Source organism: Mobula birostris, chromosome 13 (genome assembly GCF_030028105.1).
Source record: "Mobula birostris isolate sMobBir1 chromosome 13, sMobBir1.hap1, whole genome shotgun sequence".
Lineage (NCBI taxonomy): Eukaryota > Metazoa > Chordata > Chondrichthyes > Myliobatiformes > Myliobatidae > Mobula > Mobula birostris.
Window position 1 is genome coordinate 56,018,601 of NC_092382.1, and position 21,917 is coordinate 56,040,517.

At 42.5% G+C, this 21,917-nt stretch overlaps 1 protein-coding gene across 1 annotated transcript in view; it reads right to left on the minus strand.

Moving 5' to 3' along the window:
• The window catches only part of LOC140207944 (scavenger receptor cysteine-rich domain-containing protein DMBT1-like), a 57,971-nt gene extending 36,725 nt beyond the window's left edge, over positions 1–21,246 (minus strand). The window contains exons 1-4 of the mRNA XM_072276482.1: positions 20,952–21,246; positions 11,790–11,822; positions 9,771–10,082; positions 4,646–4,960 (exon numbers count right to left, since the gene is read on the minus strand). Coding sequence (XP_072132583.1) covers positions 4,646–4,960; positions 9,771–10,082; positions 11,790–11,822; positions 20,952–21,246 — 955 coding nt within the window. The remainder of the gene's footprint in view (positions 1–4,645; positions 4,961–9,770; positions 10,083–11,789; positions 11,823–20,951) is intronic.
• Between the last annotated feature and the right edge of the window lie 671 nt (positions 21,247–21,917).

A 21,917-nucleotide genomic window follows, 5' to 3' on the forward strand; every position in this document is an offset into this window, starting at 1 on the left:
TCAGACCCTGCCTTTCCAGCATTCTTTTTTTTTCCTCCTAGTGAATACAGATCTCGTCCTGTGGAGTTCCTGTCAGTTGATGACGTTAAGAAAAGTCAGAAATGGTTCCAGACGATAGAATCCCAGCAAGCCAATACAATAACCTGTTTTAGTAAAAGTTATTTAATTGTTAAGGACTGTTAAATTTAACTAAATAGAGGTTAGTAAAATCGAAGAATCAGATTAAAAATGTTATCGCTGGGCGGTACATTAATATATACTAGGTATGCTGTCTGTATTTTATGAGAACAGATTCTCCGCGTCAAACGCAGAGAAATCACAGCTAAACCCGAATATGTAAACCATAGCACCCCTCAGTTGTATAAATTGCTACTGTGTAAACCGAATTTGCTTCATGAGATTTGACGGAGAGAGAATTGCTTGACCGCAGTCATGAAGACTTGATTTGAGTAACTTTCGCTTTTGCTACAGCGAGACAACTGCAAGGATCTCGTAAGCTGAAAAAAGTTGTAAATGTTGTCGGTCCCGTTATGAGAACTGGTCTCTGTAATATCCAGGACACCGTCAAGGAGCGGCGCCTCAAAGAGGCGGTCTCAATCATTAAAGAGACTCCCTCCAACAAGGACATGCCAATTCTCATCGGTAACATCAAGAAGGGGGCACAGAAGCCTGAAAGCACTCACTCATCGAACCAAGAACAGTTTCTTTCCATCTGCCATCCGATTTCTGAATGGTCATTGAGCCCATGATCAGGGCCCCACTATTCTTTTTTTTTCTGTTTTTGCAGCCTTTATTTAAATTAGCTATTTCACACACACACACACATGTCATGTCATATATATATGCATCTGTGTGTGTGTGTGTGTGTGTGTGTGCGCGTGTGTCTGTATGCGTGTGTGTATATATATATATAGATACCTAATGCACTTCACAATTTTTCTATATTTTCCCGTATTGCATTATACGGCTGCTACAATGTTAACACACTTCACGCCAAATGTCGGTAATATTAATTCCGATTCTGAGTCCGGAAACCCGATGACCGAAGCAGTAGCCTCTCTAGAAACGGCAGCATGTACTACGGTGCACTTCTCTTTTCCACTGTTAGTAGAAACCCCTTTCGGCTGTATCTCCAGTTTTATGGAGTAGAGAACTCACTCTGAATCCCTTGCTCTCTGTTTCCTGTTCAGGCACTCTACAACATTGTCCCGGAATGGAACGGTGTTGTTCTTTTTTTTCTCTATACAGGACTGGTGATTATTTCAGTTCATCCAGCGGTTTAATTTTATTCAAGTTTCCTGCAGTCCCGATAGCATTTGATCCTCTAAAGTGTGACAATGTCTTGAAATAATTTTATATGGAACAGTAATTTCGGAATTGCATTAACCTTATTTTTTTTCCAGATTGTTTTCATACACCGTAGGTTCAATTACTGGTTCTGCGAGACAATGGAAGCTATACAACGGCAACATTTGCTTGGATTTGATACTTAAAATGCAACGCTGCAGTTAACAAAAATCTGAATCAAATAGAAAAGAACACAGAGGCACACAGACCGCATTATCAATGCAAAGGGTAGTACATGCACGTTCTGAGGTCGAAGTTAGTTCGTTATCACTAAAAATGCAATCGATTCTATGTAATGGTACCAAGCATTAGCGATGGTCTGAAATCATGTTCATATTTCCTCACGGAATGAATATGGAATCTAATCCGGAGGGATATTGGCATTCACAATGCCATGAGTGTGACCATAAGAACATAAGTTATGAGAGCAGAAGTAGGCCATTCGGTCCATCCAGTCTGCTCCGCCATTCAGTCATGGCTGATCCAATTTTTCCAGTCATCCCCACTCCCCTGCCTTCCCCCCAAACCCTATGATGTCCTGACTAATCAAGAACCTATTTACCTCTGCCTTAAATGCATTCAATGACTTGGTTTCCACAGCCGCTCGGGGCAACAAATTCCACAGATTTTCCACCCTCTGACGAAAATAGTGTATCCGTATCTCTGCTCGAAAAGGTCGCCCTTCAATTCTGAAGTCATGCCCTCTTGTCAAAGACTTCCCATCCATGGGAAACATCTTTGCCGTATCTAATATGTTCAGTATTTTTAATATTTCGAATATTTCTATAAGAACCTCCATCATTCTCTGGAACTGCAGGGAGCACAGTCCAGGGGCTGCCCCTCCATTCCTGGAATCATTCTCGTGAATCTTCTCCGAACCCTCTCCAATGTCAGTATATCGTTTCTAAAATAAGGAGGCTAAGACGGCACACAAGACACCGTGCGGTCTGCAACTACCTTACAGAGCCTCAACATCACATCCAAGCTCTTACATTCTTTACCTCTAGAAACGAATGCCAACAATGCATTTGCCGTCTTCAGCACCATCTCCGCTTGAAGGGTAACCTCATGGTATCCAGCTCAAGGACTCTCAAGTCCCTTCGCATCTATGCATTTTGAATTCCCTCCACATCTAAATAATAGTCTGCCTGTTTATTTCTTTCCCATGCACTTTCCAACATTGAAATTCATTTGTCACGTATTTGCCCATTCTCCTAATCTATCTAAGTCTCTAAACACTACACGCTCTTCCACCTATCTTTGTATCATCGGCAAATTTAGCCACAAGTCCATTAATTCCACAGTCCATATCATTGATATACATCGTAAAATGCGGCGGTCCCAACACCGACTCCCATGGAACTCCGCTGGTAATCGGCAGACAGCCAGAATAAGATCTGTTTTCTGCCGAACAGCCAATGCTCCACCCATGCTAGTAATTCCCATGTAATTCGATGGCTCTTATCTACCGAAGCAACCTCATGTGTGGCACCTTGTCAAAGGCCTCTGATAATCCAAGTACACCATTTTTACTAGATCTCCTTTGTCTACGCTGCTTGTAAGTTCCTCAAATAATTGCAATAGTTTAGCCATGCAGGATTTTTTGTCTTTCAGGAAACCATGCTGGCTTTGGCCTATCTTGTCACGTGCCTCCAGGTATTCCGTATTCTCATCCCTATCAATCGATTCCAAAAATTTCCCAACTACTGATATCAGCTAACTAGTCTCTGATTTTCTTTCTGCTGCCACTCACCCTTCTTAAATTGTAACGTAACATTTGTAATTTTCCAGACATGCCGTACAGTGCCTGAATCTTTCGACTCTTGAAAGATCATCGTTAAAGGCTTCACGATCTCGTCAACTATTTTTTTTTTTCAGAACACTTCTAGCGTCAGTTTCTATTGGTTCAATATCTACCATCAACTCTCCATACTTTTCTATACTTAATAACGCTTTTAGTTTTTTTTTGATATTGGTCGCCAGCGACCTTCCATAATACATCTTTTCGTTCCTAATGACCTTTTTTGTTTCTTTCTGCGATCTTGATCTTCGTGTAACTTTGATCTCTTTGTACGCCCTCTCTTTTGTTTTTACTTTGGCTCCTACTTCACTTGTCAGCCACGGTGGTGTCCTTCTTCCATTCGGACATTTCTTCTTTTTTGGCAATAGATCTGCATTGCACTTCTCTCATTTTTCGCAGTAACTCCAGCTATTTCCGTTCTGCTGTCCTTCCTGCTAGTGTCCCCTTCCAACCACCTTGTTCTGTTCCTTTCTCATGCCATTGTAATTTCATTTACTCCACTCAAATACCAACACATTGGGATTTAGTTCCTCTTTATCAAGTTGCAAAGTGAACTCCATCATATTCTGATCACTTTTCCCAAAGGGTCCCTTAACCATGAGCTCTCTTATCACCTCCAGATCATTGTGCAACACCCAATTCAGCACAGCCGATCCCACAGTGCGCTCGTCAACAAGCTGTTCTGAAAAGCTATCCTTTAGACATTCCACAAATTCTCTCTCTCTTGAGGTCCGGTACTGACCTGGTTTTCCCAATCCACTTTCACGTTAAAGTCCCCAACCAATTTCATGTCATTACCCTTCAGACACCGCCTTTTCTATCTCCTGCTGCAATTTGTAATCCACATTCTGGATACTGTTTGGAAGTCTTTATGAAACTGCCAGTAAGTTCATTTTAAACTTACCATTTCTTAACTCACCTCAGAGAGACTCTACACCTTCCGATCCTATATCACCCATTTCTAATGATTTAATATTATTTCATATACACAGGAGCACACCACCTGCTCTGCCTACTATCCCATCTTTCCGGTACACCGTATATCCTTGAGAGATGTAAGGTCAGTTTCCTAATCCCTTACTTCCGACAGGACTCATCACATTTTATTCATACTTCGCAATTAGCTGACGTTTACTGACAACTTCGAAATAAGGCGGAATCCAGGGGAACCAGCAACAGCTGTGGTGCAAGAGAAGTTGCTAAAATATCGAGTTTGGTCTATACTAGTCCTGACGACAACATTCTGCATTTTCTTACCCACAGATGTCGCTTGATCCGTTCAATCCTTCTGGTGGCTGTGCCGGCTGTCACATATTTACGATTTTATGTAGGTGTTTGAAATCAGGATGCTATCTCAACATGGCAGTAGTAATCCCTAAACTGGTAGATTTAGTACCAGATCTCTCGCAGCGAGCGGTAAGTTTGTGTTATTCTAATTCGAGGACAGCCCAGATCAATAAAGACAGGGTGTACTCAGAGAAATGGGGCTCAGTTTACCTGCGCAGATAACGCCGGCATAGTTGGGTTCAGAGTGTGTGTAGAATTTCCACTCGTCTGATTGACATTCCCGCAGAGCAGCCTCGGTCCCGATGCATTTAACATTACGCGTTATAACGGAGTCAAAAACCTTTCCAAAGTGATATTCGTGTGGGGCTTTCAGCGCGGCGCCGCAGCTCAGCTCTCTGCACACCACAGTTGCATCCTGCAGATCCCAGCTGGAAGCATAGACAGGTCTCCAGTATCCCGCGAAGTTCGCTTCCACTCTCCCGGCGCATGGACTGCCTCCTTTTTCCAGTCTCACCTTCATACTTTCTGGAATTAAAAAAAAAGGATTGAACGTTAACACAACAGTTTTTGCACAGGCTAAAAATGTTGAGCAACAGACACAAAATGCTGACGGATCTTTACACATCAGTCAGCATCCATCGAGAGGAGCAAAGCACCCAAAATACGAACATTGATTATTCACGGCGAGGAATGGCCTCAGCCCGAAGCATCGATTGTTTGTTGATTTCCATATATGTTTTATTCAAATACTATATATATTTATTAATTAAATAAGCAAACAAACAAACAAACAAATAAATAAGCAGTTAAATTGATAAATTAGTATTTTATATACACATTCATTGGTATGTTAGTATATCTGAAAACAGTTTGAGTGAACTCGGCCTTTTCTTCTTGGAGCGACCGAGGATGAGAGGTGACCTGATAGAGATGTATAAGATGATGAGAGGCATTGATCGTGTGGGCAGTCAGAAGCTATTTTCCAGGGCGGAAATGGTTGCCACAACAGGACACAGTTTTAAGGTGCTGGGGAGTAGGTACAGAGGAGATTTCAGAGACACGTTTTTTACGCAGGGAGTGGTGAGTGCGTCCAATGGGCTGCCGGAAACAGCGGTGGCGGAGGCGGATCCGAGTTTTTTAAGAGACTTTTGGACAGGTACATGGAGTTTAGAAAAAATGAGGGCTATAGGTAAGCCTAGTAATTTCTAAGGTTGGGACATGTTCGGCACAACATTGTGGGCCGAAGCGCCTGTATTGTGCTGAAAGCTTTCTACGTTTCTATGTTTCTCTCTGTCTATCTATCTGCCCATTTCGCGGCAGCTCTATGATTACTTGTTTATTTACTTGCTTATTCCCTTATTTCATGCTGTCACCATTATTTATTATCATTTATTTGTTTATTTGTTGCGCACAATGCTTTTGTAAGGAAAATGGATCAATAATTGAAAGCATAGGTGTGTCATGAGAGAGGAAAAATACTCAAAAGCAGCTGAGGGCCAACCTCTTAAACCACATGGTGGAAGGTGTACCAGGGAACTGCGAGAGAAAGTAGTTGAAACAGTTAAAGAAACGCAACTTTAAATCCACTTCGATAGATATAAAGATGGAACATGTTCGCAGAGATATGGGACACCGTGTGTCAAATCGGATCAGATTATCATGTTGGTTCTCTTGTAGAGGTTAGGGGAAAAGAACTGTTGCGGTGCTGAATGACACTACAATCAATGGCTGCAAATTGTAGAATTTGGAGCAACTGATAAAGAAATGTGGACAAAATAAGAAAACGATCATCATCTGCTTCACATTGATTTTGACTTTGATCATCAAATTCCAGGCATTTCTGGTTCGAGTCTGTGCAGTCCGGACATCGACAAGTTAATGCGCGGCTGAGACGCTAGTGCAGGGGATAGGGCTTCAGGTTCTTGGGTCACTGGGATGACTGCTGACGGAAACATGACATGTACCAGAGCGACGGGTTGCACCTGAACCCGAAGGGTGCCCATATCCTCGCGGTTAGGTTTGTTAGAGCGGCTGTGCAGTGTTTAAACTGTTGGCAGCGGGTGACAACCAGAGTGAAGGGGCTCAGAATAAGACGGATGGTATGAAACCAAATATAGCGTATAGTAAGACTGTCACGAAGGTCAGGAAGATGACAGGATAAAATTAGGGATTCAGTATCAATAAAGGGGAGCTAATACAGTACACAAAGTGTTTTAACAGTGCACGGGGTACAGGAAATATGGTGGATGTTCTTGCTACACCATTGCAGATTATCAGGTATGATATTGTGGCCATCAGCGAATCATGGCTGCAGGATAGCTGTAGTTGGCAGCTGAATGTCTGCGGGTACACGTTGCATTGGAGCGATAGGAATGGATGCGGAGAGGGTGGCAGGCTAGGCTGGTAAAGAATGACATCAAATCTTTAGAAATATGTGACATAGAAACGGAAGTTGTTGAATCCATGTTGGTTGATTTCAGGAACTGCAGGGGGAGAGACCCTAGTTGCAGTTAGATACAGGCCTCCCAACAGGAGTTCAGATGTGAACCAGCGGAACATAGAAAAGGCGTGTCAAAAGGGCAAATGTATTATAATGATGGAATACTTCAACATGCAGGGTGACTGGGAAATCGGATTAGTTATGAGTCTCAAGGCAGTGAGTTTATTGAATGGTGCGAGATGGCTTTCTCGAGCAATTTGCCGTTGAGTCTACTAGGGGACCAACTATACTGGATTGGGTGTTTCATAATGAAACGGAGGTGATCAGGGAGCATGAGGTAAATGGACTGCATGCAGTAATCATAATATGATTGAGTTCAACTTAAAATTCTGCAGGAAAAAAAGTAAATCTGAAGCAGAAATATTTTTGTGGAGTAAAGGTATTGCACTAGATTGAGGAAGGAGTTGACCAAAGTAAATTGGAACGAGCTGCTGGCAGGGTTGAGAGCAGGGCCGCAATGGCGTGCGTTTCTGGGGGCAAAAAAATGAGGAAAGTGAAGACGAGATGTATTTGAAAAAAACGAAGAAATACTCAACAGGCAAAACAGTACAGCCGTGTCTGACAAGGCAAGTGAAAGTTAAAGGAAAAGGAACGGCAGACAACACCGCAGAAATTATCTGGAGGCTGGAGGATTGGGAAGCGTTTCGAAATCTACAGAGAGGAACTCAAAGATCATTTGGAGGAAAAAGGTGAAAAGATGAAAGCAAGCTAGCCAACAAGTTCAAAGTCAATAGTAAAATCTTTTTCAAGTACGTAAACAATAAAATCAGGATGGAAGTGGATATAGGATCGATATAAAATGAGGCGGAGAAATAATAACGGGGCACAAGGAGATGACAGACGAGCTAAATGAGTTCCTTGCATCAGTCTTCAATGTTGAAGGCAATAGAAGTGTGCCAGGTATTAAAGGGTGTGAGGGAGAAAAGTGAGTGCAGTTACTATTACAAGGGAGTATGGTGCTCAAATATCTGAAACAGCGAAGGGTACATCAGTCATCCGGTCCAAACGAACAGCATCCTAGGGTTCTGAAAGAGGTAGCGGTAGATATTGCACAGGCATTATTAATAATCTTCCATAATACATTGGATTCTGGCATGGTGCCAGATGAATGGTAAATTTCAGAACTCACTCCACTCTTTAAGGAAGAAGGAAGGCAGCAGAAAGGAAATTATGAACCAGCCAGCGTGACTTCAGTGGTTAGAAACATGTTTGATGCAATCGCTAACGATGAAGTAATGGAATACTTGGTGACACTGGACACGGCAGGCCAAACTCAGCTTGGACTCCATAACGGAAAATCTTGCCTAGCGAATCTGCAGATATTCCTTTTTGAGATTACAAGTAGGATTGATAAAGGGGATGCAGAGGATGTCGCATATTTGTTCTCTCAGAAGAGCTTTCACAAGGTGCCACATATAATGCTGCTTAACAAGGTAGAAGCCATGGACTTACAGAAAAACGGTGAGATCATTGGCTGATTGCTCGGAAGCAGCGAGTGGGAAAAGTCATTTCAGCTGGCTGCCAGAGTCTAATGGTGTTTCGGAGGGTTCGGTTTCGGGTTTGCTTCTTTTTATGCCGTATGTCAATGGTTTAGATGGTGAAATAGACGGCTTTGTTGTCAGGTGTGCAGATGATATGAAGATTGGCGTAAGGACAGGTAGTGTTGAGGAAACTGGCAGGCTGTAAAAGGACGTAGACATGTTGGGAGAATAGGGAACAAAGTGGCAAATGAAATACAATGATGGAAAATGTATGATCATAAACTTTGGTAATAGATATAAAGGTACAGACTACTTTCTAAACGGGGAGAAATTCAAAACAAAATCTGAACTGCAAAGGGACCTGGGAGTCCTGGTGCAAAACACCCGGAATGGTTAACTTGCAGGCTGAGTCGGTGGTGAGTAAGGCGAACGCATTATTTTTCTCCAGCATCTTCAATTTCAGACGACCAGAAAACAAATGATGCGGAGGATTTATACGCTACTGGTGAGGCGTCACCTTGAGCATTGTTAACAGATTTGTGCTCCCATTCTAAGAAAAACATACGCTGGTATTAAAAAAGTTCAGAGGATGTTACAACGATGAGTCCACGAATGAAAGGATTCTCCCGGAAGAACATTTAATACCACGGATCTGTACGCGCTGTAATTTACAAGGATGGGGAAGGGATCTCAGTGAAAATTTCGAATGTTGAAAGCCTAGTCAGAAAACATGTGAAAAGGATGTTCCCGTGTAGGAGGATTCTTGGACAAGAGGGAACAGCCTCACGAAAGGGGGACGTCCATATAGAACACAGTTGGTGAGAATTTTTTTTTTTTTTTTTGCCAGAGGGAGGTAAATTTGTGAATCTATTATGAAAGACTCTGCTGAAAGTCAGGTCGTTGGGGATATTTAAGACAGAACTTGATAAGCTCTTGATGGGCACGGCAAGAAAATTTACAGAGAGAAGTCCGGGCAGTGGAGTTGAGGAAGTGGAGGTGGGGGGGGGGGGGGGATGATCAGGCGTGATTGAAAGCGTTGCAGACTCATTGGATCAAATAGTCTAATTCTGCTCCGATGTCTCATGGTCTTACGGAGAATTTCTCTCCCACCACAGATGTTGTTCGACCTGGTCATATGATCGTGTAGTTGTGCGGACTGACAAGTATGTTTACACTGGTTAACATCAGTACAGGATACGATAACACGAATAGTAATTCTAACATGACGAAAATAATCCCGACACAAATTAGTTTTAGTTTGACACCGGGGGCGTTCTGTTCGAGTATTGGCATTAGTGATATGCAGGAGGACATCAAACTCGCGGCACCGCAGATATAAAAACCTGACTTTTACCTTTACAAACAACGCCAACATCCTCACTGTGTGAATAGCCAGTGTCACCCCATGGCTCTGATTTACACTCCTGAAGAGAGGCCTCGCTCCCACCGCACTGAACATTCGTCGTGAAAACAGGTCCGGATCCTTCCCCATAGCCACCAGCATAGGTTCCATGTGCAGCGCCGCAGCCCAGCTGCCGACACACTACATTTGCGTCCGGCATATCCCAAGAACGACCATTCACAGTGCCCCAGTTTCCTTTGTACTGAATCTCCAATCTGCCATCGCATCGACTGCCGCCATTCACCAACCTCAATGTCACACTTTCTGGAAAATAACAGAAAATAACGATCCTCGGTAAACAACGGTTTAAGCTGGAGACCATTCGTGCTCGGCGCATCGCGTACGCTACCAAACGACGCCTGAAAATTCAAAATTCTTCATGCAAAACGTTTGATCAAGCAGAGGTCAGGATAGAGAAACCTGCTTAACGTGACAAAAAGACAAGAAACCAGTTGACGACTGAGAGCTAGAGGAAGCCTGTCTTCCCAGGAGAAGAATTAGGTAGCTTCCCAGAAGATAAGGTCATATGCATTCTTCAGAGTGCAGCAGATCTGCCATTCTGTCATTGTCCTACTGCAAACAGTCCTCATTCATTGGGATATCGAAACCAAAATTTGTTGGAAAGAGTCGAACTGAGACTTCACGTGTCGTCAGCACCAGCAGTAAGAGAATGAAATTAACAATGAAAGCTTATTTAAGCTTGGAGAAAAATAATGTCAGGGAATGTACTTTCTCTGTTATCCGTCCTGCCTGAAGATGACTGATTATCATTCCAAGTAGAAATAAAATCCTATTTCCTTACCGGAAAGATACTGGCATGGGCAGAAGAATGGCTGACAGGCAGGAGGCAGCGTCTTGGAATAAAGGGTGCCTTTCCTTTTGGCTGCCAGTGACCATTGGTGATCCTCGTCAGTCAGTATTGGGGCCGCTACTTTTCACATTGTTTGGCCAAGAATTAGATAATAGAACTTATGACTTTGCGGCAAAGTCTGCCGATGATCGGAAGATAGTATGAGGAGCAGTTAGTGCCGAGAAAGCAATGTGATTGCAGAAGAACGCAAACAAATTGGAAAATCGGGCAAAAAAAAAAAGTGGCTGATGAGACATTATTTTATGAAAATGCATTTTGGTAAAATGAACAATGGTGCAAATTATTATCTAAATGGTGGGATAACTCAAAACTCAGTGGTTTTTGCAAGACTCGTGCAAGATTCCCAGAAGATTAAATTACAGACCCAGTCTGCGGTATAGAATGCAAATAGGCCTTTATTTCAAGGGGATTAGAATTTAAAAAAAGAGATAATACTGAGTTTTTACAACACACTAATCATGCCGCACTTGGGGTATTGTCAGCAGTTTGGGCCGCATATCTCAGAAAATACGTATTGTCATTAGGGAGAGTTCAGATGAGCTTCACGAGGGTGATTCCCCACGAATGACGGGGTTAACATATGAGGAGCGTTTGGTTGATTTCTGTCTGTACTGACTGGAATTGAGAGGAATGCGGAGGGGCAGAATCTCTTTGACTCCTACCGAATGTTGAATGGGCTAAGGTGGACGAGGAGAGGTTGGCTGCTGTAGTGAGATTTCCAGAACTAGAGCACGCAGCCTCAAAATTGAGGGGTGACGTTTTAAAAGAGAGGTAAGGGGGATCTTTTTAGCCAGACAGTAGTAGATCTCTGCAATGCTCTGCCACAGACTTCGGCAGTGGCCGATCATGGGTATATCTGAAGCGGAATCCGATAGTTTCCAGTTTGGTCAGGGCATCAAAGGTTATAGCGAGAAGGCAGGTGTATGGGGTCGAGTGTGATCTGGAATCAGATATGATGGAACGGCAGAGCAGGCTCGATAGGTTAAATGAACTAATTCTGCTCTGAAGTCTAATGGTGCAGTCACCTATCAGCTGGAGTTTCAATAGCAATTAGTTGTAATTGCCCAGTCCACCGCGCAGTGAAAAGTTAGCAAAGTTACCTGACGGTTCTGGCTGACAATCCCCGAAGCGACCTGAAATGAGAAATGCAGAATTAGATTTGCTTGTGAAGTAGTGGGACTAGGTTGTGTGGTCATAGGATGTTAGGCGGGATATTCAAGAGAAGAGAAATAAAGTCAAAAACGTAAAACGGATTAAGTTGTATCTGCGGAAGAGCGCTATTTGTATTTCTTGTTTTGTTTATTTTCATAGGTATTGCACATTCTGCCTAAATGTTAAGTGAATTTCCCATTTCTTTGGTGTCCCTGATTCCCTGGATGTTTCCATTTCATACGGCAGCCAAGTATTAAACATTTTATCCAGATACTTGAAAGGAGATTTAAAAAAATCGTCGCATTTTCCATGAGAATCTAAATCATCATTTAAACCAAGACAGGGAATAGAATATAAGTTTCAACATGTCACCAGCTGTGATTCGTCGCATCCATGCACTGGAACACAGGAATATGGACTGTAAAACAAAGTGTTTAGTTGCATTTCTCCTGATGCGCAATAAAGTGAAAGTTAAATGTAAAATTTGATATATAATGTAATATAAGAACATAGATAACGAATCTCATTCCATCACTGTATGGTGGATTAAAACTAAAAATCTTCGAATGATTGAAGAATAAAACCAAAATTATTAGCACATATTCACAGTATTGCAGAATGATTTCAAAGATGTAAAACGTTTCCAAAATCTAAGTCTAAGTGCATTTTTCAAATTCCTTCACTTGAATATGCCACATGGTGGCAGACAGAGCTGTAACTAATAAATAACAGCAAGAAAGTTGTGCACAAGCCTTCAGCCAGGAGCAACTGCAGCTTTGGGAGCTACGCACATTCACTGAGATAATCATTCCGGACGCCGATGCGTAGATTCCTAACATCAACTTATCTCCAGTTCTAGTCAATTCCAATTTATAATCTGTTTGGTTTATCATTTGACAAGAGCCGCTGGTTTGCAGAGGGATAATTTCTGAGTCTCACTTCCCTTAGTGTAGGTGCAATTTCAGAGTGACCGTTTCACAAAGACCTCATTAGGAGGTTCAAACGTGTAAGTCCATGTAATTAATGGAAACAGTTCTCTAACGTCAGCGATTCAAACGAGAACTTGCTTAAACAATGGAATAAAAAAAACATTTTCAATGAAACTGCAAAGTAAACAATTAGTGTTCTACTTTCATCGTCATGAGTTGCGAACAAATCTACCTTATTCCTGATCAATTCAGTCACTATACGGTAATCATACAAACAAACTAAGCTTTCCTTTGCATGGGAAGTTTGCAGCGGAAATATATGTTTCAATACTGCGTAATCACAATGTTACTTCTGTGTTCTTCTTTCCAGTAAGATTGTAATATTCAGCAAGATTGCCGTAAACGTGCGCAAGTGAACAGGTTATTAATAATTTCTGTTCCTTGCCCAATAATTTCCATATTCTTAATATACTCACTGGTCCAGATATGCATCATCGTCAGTGCCACGACAGTGTGCAGCATTATAGCGGTGGTCATTTAGAAAGGTTTCTCCAGAATGTTAAAGGAGCCGGTACTGCAGACAGCTAAGAATCTCTCCAAAACCTTCTCACGCTCCACTTGGTCTGAACATTTTCTTTTTCCCCCGAGTACTCAATAATTCTCTCTAAACCGTCACATTTCACATATTGAGTTGTGAACCGCAATTCACTGAAACGCACCAATGAGATAAACTTTGCCCTTTAATGGACATGATGGGGCCATCTTCTCTCATTGGCTGTGAGAAACCAATGAGCGGTGAGAAACTGGAAAGGCCATGAATCACCGACCCGATGTGTGCATCGAAACATATCCTATCTTGTCAATTTGTTTAAGATCTGGTGAGCTTTCTCTGAGACCAGATTACTCAACTTCCATTTTCCCAACATCATGCTGTCCGGCTCATTGATAATTTGCTCAGCGATCCTGTCCCGACTCACACTATCATTAGTAGCATGATAGTATCGCGCCTTGTTGAATGCTCCTTTAATTCATCGTCCTTGCTGATCAGCTTTCGGTGCGGAAATGCGGGTAGGGGTTTGCAATACAAAAATGCTTCATGCTGTCGTCAATTTGTCCATCTATGTCTCTCGATTTCAGGCAGAATATTTTATGTTATTTCCACGCAAAATCAGCAAAGAAATAACAAAAGAGTGCTGTATACCATTCTCTGATGATACATCGAATTATCTGAAACATATCTCTCCAGGAATTCATAAATCTCCAGGAATATTAGAACGCACTCCAGAACTTATCAGGCTTTTTCTCACATCTTAAAATGATTGTGAGTCCCATGACATTGAGTTCTCAATTTCCCTCCTTTTCATCAAGATGCGTAATTTCCCGGTAGTTTATTTCACAGATATGGTCTTGCTCAATCAGTCACTCACCCGATTCAAGTTTCTCATATGCCCCAGTTCACTGACTTAGTCCAGAGGTCAGATAAGGTACGTTCAATGAGATTGAAAGATAAAGATGGTAAAGGAAGGGGCCTTAAGTGACAGAAGAAGTTGTAGTTCTAGTCACTAAAGGGAGAAAAAGGAAAACATAGCTCATGAAATCGGACAAGGCATTTAGAGAAATATAGAGAACTTTATCAAGGAAGAGAACCTCCAAAGATTTCAGAACGATCTTAACAACTTGCTCAAGAAGAATCCTAACTACATATGTTGCAGTTTCAGAACAGGAGACAGACTATGGAGGGGGTATTACTGCTGAAGGAGCATGGAGCTAATTTGTGTCAGAAGTCAGAGGATGTCGGCACAGTACTAAATCAGTTTTCTGCATTTAAATTCACGAAGGAGAAGGATACAGGGAAAGTGAGATCAGAGTGTGCTATTAGAATAAGCTGCTGAATTGTGAAGAAGCAAAGAGGTCGATGTTATTAAATGCTTTGAAGGACATTAAGATGGATACATTCCCATGGTCTGATAGGACTTATCCTACCTTATGGAGATACACGTGGGAAGAATGTTGTGGAATCGATGAAGATTTCTGTACTTACTGTCCATTCAGCCAAGCTACCAGTGGATTGGATCTCAATGTTGCTGCCATGACTACAAATGCGAACAGACAATTGAGTCCCCAATGAGTGTTGTGAAATTAGTGGAGTAGATTGCCAAGGATAAGATTGATTACAGAAAAAAAACAACATAAGGTAGGAGTGGAAACCAGCATGTTTGTTTTGTGTGGAAGAGGTCATCGTAGGAAAAAAAAGTGAATTTAGAACTGTAGAAAGCGAGTTCAGTGATTTAATGGATTCTTCTTGGAGGACTTCGGCATGGTGATTGGCGTTCCATCTGTTAATGCTTTCTATGGTGGGTTGAACATGAAGATTTAGATACACAGGATGCCGAGCTACTTGGAAGTTTGGGTATAGAACTCGACAGACTATGGAGGTTGCAGCGTGAAATTCTGGCTTGAAGACCGTGCCTAGTGGTGTTCTGCAAGGGGTTATGTTAGGCTGTTCGTTCCTTTGAAATAACATAAAGATTGTGGTTAAATTTGTAGATGATACAAAATGGCGAATGTCTGAAAAATGAGAAAGATCGTCAAAACATTCAATAGAATATCATTAAAAGTGATGGCTGAAGGGATGTTAAATATGGTTCAACCGGGAAACATTTGAGGCAGTGTACCGAGGAAAGACACTAGTATCCCGAAACAGAAATGTGTTGCTTGTTAGAAAGATGAGAGACAAGGCAGCTTAACTTTAGGCTGAAAGGAGAGATGGTGGTGAGATGGATGAATTCCCATGACCTGATAGGATTTATCCTACCTTTAGGAGATAAACGTGGGCAGATTGCTGGGGAATAGACGAAGATTGCTGCACTTACTGTCCAAACAGCTAAGCTGCCAGTGAACTGGAGCACAATGTTTATCCCTTGACTGAGAAATCGAAGAGACAAATGAGACTCTGATCAATGATTTGAACTTTGTGAGTGGATTGTAAGGGCTAGGATTAATTACAGTCTGCAGTACACATAGGATGGGAGTGGCAAACCGGTATGGTTTCTTTGTGGAAAAGGGCATCTCGGGTCGGCTGGTGGCGCAATGACATCGGCGCCGGACCCGGGAGCGGAGCTTCCCGGGTTAGAAAGCAGTCGGCTCCGCTCCCGAGTACATGCAAGGTTGACCTCGTAAAATAAAGCGAAAATACTGCGAAAATGTCTGTGTGAGGAGTGGCGCGCCACTCAGTCAGTCTCTCTCTCTCTTTCCGCCTTGTACAAAGCTATGACAAGACCACCATCACGAACGCCCATATTAAAAAGATCAAAACCATAGCAGCTAAACTTTAGTCTGAAAGGAAGACACGTTTACAGTGAATGTGCAGGGGAAGCTGTTTAATTAACAAAGCGAGGTACGTCAAACAGGTTGCTAAAGCTACCGCTTGAAGCAGATACGATAGTTGCGTTCCGTAGACTTTCAGATGGGATCAGGAACATGATACGGCTGGTTTGACTGTAAATATGCTGGTAGATATGGTGTGTGCAATTTTGTGCGGATTTTAGTACAGATACCATTGGCGCAAGAATCTGTTCCTACTGTCTACCGGTTTAGTTTCTATTTTCTCTGGCTAAGACACTTGCTATTCTCGTTTTTTAAGAGTTTTTGCTGTTTCTGTGCCCTCATCAGAGTGTGTTTTTAATGGGACATAATGACATGCATGTATCTCAAGATTCTTTTTTTTTGTATGTTTCCACGTTTCGTAATTTAAAGTGGTCTCCAGAGTATAGTGGGAAACTATTTACTGGAAGATGGCCGATCCTCCCCATGTCCTGGAATCATATTGGTAGCAGCAATCTCACTTGGACGTTAGGTGCACAGGAAGTGTGGAGGAGCAGAGGGATCTGGGGGTACATGTCCGCAGATCCCTGACAGTTCCCTTGCAGGTAGATAGGGTAGTTCAGAAAGCTTATGGGGTGTTGGCTTTCATAAGTCGAGTGATAAGAGTTTAAGAGACGCGGGGTAATGATGCAGTTCTATAAAACACTGGTTAGGCCACACTTGGGATACTGTGTCCAGTTCTGATCGCCTCATTATAGAAAGGATCTGGAAGCATTGGAACAGGTACAGAGGAGATTTACTAGGATGATGCCTGGTTTAGAGAGTATGAATTATGATCAGCGATTAGGGAAGCTACGGTTTTACTCTCTGGAGAAAATGAGGATGAGAGGAGACATGATAGAGGTATACAAGATATTAAGAGGAATAGATAGAGTGGACAGCCAGCACCTCTTCCCCAGGGCACCGCTGCTCAATACAAGAGGAAATGGCTTTAAGATAAGGAGTGGGAAGTTCAAGGGGGATATTAGAGGAAGCTTATTTACTCAGAGAGTGGTTGGTGCGAGGAATGTACTGCCTGAGTCAGTGGTGGAGGTAGATACATTAGTGAACTTTAGGAGACTACTAGACAGGTATATGGAGGAATTTAAAGTGAAGGGGGGTTATATTGGAGGTGGGGTTTAAGGGTCGGCACAACATTGTGGGCCGAAGGGCCTGTGCTGTGCTGTACTATTCTATGTTCTATTTCAGCAAAATAAATAAATACATACATAAATACAAAGTCAAAGCTGAGATGAGCAACTAAACGCTATTGCAAGGCAAAGGAGAACAAGTCACATGTGAAAAGCTGAAAACATTCAACAGGCCCGACGAAACTTGTAGTCTATCATCCAATATTGCATTTATCTATCGAATTTCTTATCTAGAAATAAATTGCGATCAACGTGAAAATTTCTAAGTCAGTCAGTACATTTTCTTGAAGAATAAGCGAAATGAAAATGGAAATGCAAAGGAATATTAAGGAAAATTGAAAAGAAGGACATATCTGAAATCGCAGAATGAATACCATCATCTTTTATGTGAAACATTGGGCTGTGACTAAGCACAGTGAACTCAATGCTGAGTTGCATAAGGATCCAATGCACCGAATGAAAATATAAAACAGTACAGAATACTAAAGAAAGGCAGTGAAGAGTGGAGAGAAAAAAAAAAACAGAATAGATTTTTTTGTTACAAACTTTAGCATTCTGTTTTTAGAAACTGAAACTGCCGGGAAGTCCGAGAAAATTGGAAGTATTTTGGGCAGAATGGAAGATGAATGTCCAGTTGGATTGGATGCTGCCTCAGGCTGTGTTTTCCCTATGCCAAAGTTCCTCTGATAACGATTTTATCATATTTACTTCTCGATTGGATGCAGTGCATCGATGGACAATGAAGCCTATTGACATACCGGTATACACAATGCTACTGTATCATAAAATAATCCTGAGAATTAAGGACAAACAACACATGACAATGGCCTTGTCTTCGACTCATTTCGAAAACTAAATTTCCACAACATGTATTATCTATCTGCTACTCCAAACCCAGATCACTAAATGTATTTTCCCCAATTTCAAAACATTATTGGTGTTATATCGTTAACCATACTCTTGTATTTCTCGCACCTGTCAATCCTGAGTATAGCTTTGGGACGGCAACAAGCTATACAAAAATTCAAATAACGCAGCAGCTGTTTATGTCTTCAGTCATATCTTTAAGGTTAATCTCATTGTTCTGTTAATTTACACTCGCAATTTGAAAAATTCTGCTGCATTTGTCCATGTAGGTTGAGCTAATAGTTTATTGGCAGATCCTGCACTCAAGTTACTTTCTGTTCTAGCTGTTAGCAGGGATTGCATTGATTTCAAAATGTGCCAATGTAATCAATTTCTCCTCTCCCTCCCACTAACACTAAGAACTGCTTCAGAACAAGAATGTGTGTTCTCTTTTCGCGGCATCTTGCCACGACTTTAAGGTAATGGAGCCACTCCTACTTTAATAATAACATTTCAATATGTGGCTTGCATCTTCCTGTCCCTAGGAACGTCCAGGAAGAATATTTACACAGTAATAATTGAATATAGTGCCTAATATTCATTCTCTGTATGTATAATCCGTCTTGTCACATTCTGCAGCAATGTGTCTAAAAAGTGCTTTTCTGTTGAGCTCACAGGAAACACCTGTTGTTGCACATATCTTGAATACATCTCCTCTGAAACACTGATATGCGGTTTCCATATTTATTCTGTAATTACATTGACTCAAATGTTTATGGGCCTATTTTTTGTTCCAGACTCTTCATCACTATGCGAATGTTTAGCTTGGGTTCTGAATAGTTATTGAGGGGAACTTACTGAGCTGGCCGAGGAGCTACATAGCAAGTACGGACAATTCAATTTTGAAATGTTACGAATCTTGGTTATATAAATCATTGGCAGTCATATTGTTTCAAGAGTTAAATTATATTGCCAGTGTCTAAAGGCCTGGAACATTGCTCTATTGGTGCAACTGGGCAATGTTAATTCCGGTAATCATATAATTATTCAATGAAAACCTAAAGTTACTCAGGAGAATTTTGAAACAAATATACTGTTGATGAAACCCACCTCACTACAGAAAAGGATCTTGGCGATTGTGGGGATGACAAAGCGGGCTGAAAATCTTGAGCATATAGATATTAAGGATATTAAGAAAGAGCATATGCTGGAACAGTTGGAAATCATCCAGTTGGATAAGTCACCGGGACCAGACGAGATGGAGGGTTGCGAATGTTGTTCCCTTATTCAAAGAAAGGGAGTAGAGATAACGCAGGAAAGCATAGATTTTTAATGCTTAAGTATTCACCACATTAAAGTCCGTATTTAGTAGCAATTGCAGCCTCCATTCTCTGTGGATACAGTAGATCTCTAACGGCTTTGCACATACGGACACTGCAATTTTCCAATTTCCTCTTTTGAAGAACCACTGAGGCTCTGTCATACTGCATGGGGCTCGTGAGCGAACATCCCTTTGCAAGTCCATCCAGAAAGGTTCAGTTGAACTGAGGTGTGGACTGAGATTTGGCTACTGTAGGACATTAATTCTGTTATTTTAGGCCATTCCTGTATAGCTTTGATCTTATGCTTGCGGTCATTATCTAGCTAGAAGACATATCTTCTCCCAAGTTGCATTTCTTTTGCAGACTTCGTCAGGTTTTCCTGCAAGATTTCCCTGTATTATTTTGCAATAATTTTACCCTCTACATTCACCAGCTCTCCAGCGCCGACTGCAGTGAAGCATCCCCACGGCACGATGCAGGCAACATATAACCTTTAGTCTGTGGGCAAAACAAAAATCTCATTTTTATGTTTATCAGACCATAGAACTTTATTCCCGCTAATATCAGAGTCCCCCACGTGCCTTTTGACACACTCCGGCGGAGATTTCATGTTAGATTTTTGTTCAAAAGCGGTTTCCTCTGTCACTAATGCGACAGGTGAAACACCCGAGCAACAGCTGTTGTATGCACAGTCGCTACCATCTCAGCCACTGGAGCTTGTAACTCCTCCAGTGTTGCCAAAGATCTCTTGGTTGCACCCTCACTAGTTCCCTACTTGCACGCTCACTCAGATATTCAGGACAGTCCCGGCTGTAGCCAGATTTACAACTGTCTCATATTCTATCCATCTCCTGATAACTTACTTAGCTGTACTCAAAGGGATATTCAGTGATTTGGATATTACTCTAAATCCATCTACTGACTGTTGCTTTTCAGCAAAGTTTTCACAGAGTTGCATGAAGTGCTCTTTTGTCCTCACGGTGTACCTTTTCTCCCCCCAGGATACCGACTCACCAGCAGTTGGACCTTCCACATACGGTTGTATTTTTACTACATTCAATTGAAAAAAAAACCTTGCCTGCACACGGTGATTTCCGTTTAACTGATTATGTGCCTTATGAAACCGATTGGCTGCACCAGTGATGATTTAGTGTGTTACATTAAGGGAGGGGGGGAGAGAAGGGTGTATACTTAGGTAACCAGTTATCTTGCATTTTACATTTGTAATGGACTTAGATCACCTTGTAGAGATCTGCCTGAAGGAGAGTAATCAACCATTTCACAGCGTCCTCACCGTGAATAGATTATTCGAAGACTTTACTAGTTTCAGCGACAAGGGAGGAGTAGGAGGAACAAACCTCTGGCCGGTTGTATGCCAAGCCAAGGTATTCCCTCGTAGCAGCCCCATGATGTCGCAATCTTTGATTTATCGGAAGTGTAGGTACGTATCTGCAGCTCAAAGACTAGGGAGCATTGTAACAGGAAGGCCCGGCACCTACCTAGGTCCGCAGCGTAGGGTTCAGGCTCGGGTACATACGGCTCTCGAGGGGATGGTGTTGCTGATTCCCGGGGCGAGGCCATCCCGAGCGGTGCGGTTTGGGTAGCCGGGGTTCTAGCAGAGTGCGGAGAAAAGGAAGTGGAAACTCGGTCTACTTGTTCACTGACCTCCTGCACATTCGTGGAGAGTGTCCAAAGGTTTTCCGTGATCTCCCGAAGTAGTTGGTCGTGGGCGCCCAATAGGTAGCCCTGGCTGGCCAGGGCCTGTTGTACGGGATCCGTGTCCTCTGGGCTCATCGTGGCCAGTTCGCTCTGTTGCAAGGACGTGGCGGTGGTAACGAACCCAAGTGCCGAACACGGGCGCGGAGGCCCAGGGGGGGAGGAGTTACGGTCGTAGCGAACGTGGAATTGGTGTCTAAGAGAGTCTTTAACAGGAGTCTTGGTTTAAGTAGCGAATACAGGAACGATGCTAGACTTAGAACTCATAGTCCTAAGAAACATGGAACGAGGTTACTCATACACGAGCCGACCAACGAACTGGCAACTCCTTGCTGTGATCACAGGGCCTTTATCCTACAGTCTCTGATGGGAAACAGGTGTGTGTAGTTGGTGGAACCTGGGAATGATTGGAAATTAAATGTGATTGAAGCCAAATTCCTGTGGTAAATGGCAAGGTGGGGAATTTCCAGAAGGGGCCATCACAGTAACCCCCGCCACCATTTCAACGGGAAACTCCAGGCGATCCTCCAGGACTGTCTGGATGGTCCCGATGAAAGTCCTGGATGAGGGAATGTCACAATGGGGTGCTGGGAACGGCCACAAATGCGAGACACAAACACTGAAGTACAAGGAACAGGACTTAACTAGAGCAGGGACGTGACAGGATACAGGCAGGGAGCAGGGATAAGAACGCAGACTTGGGCTAGGGAAAGTGGGACCAGGATTAGAGACCACGGGCTAGAAGACAA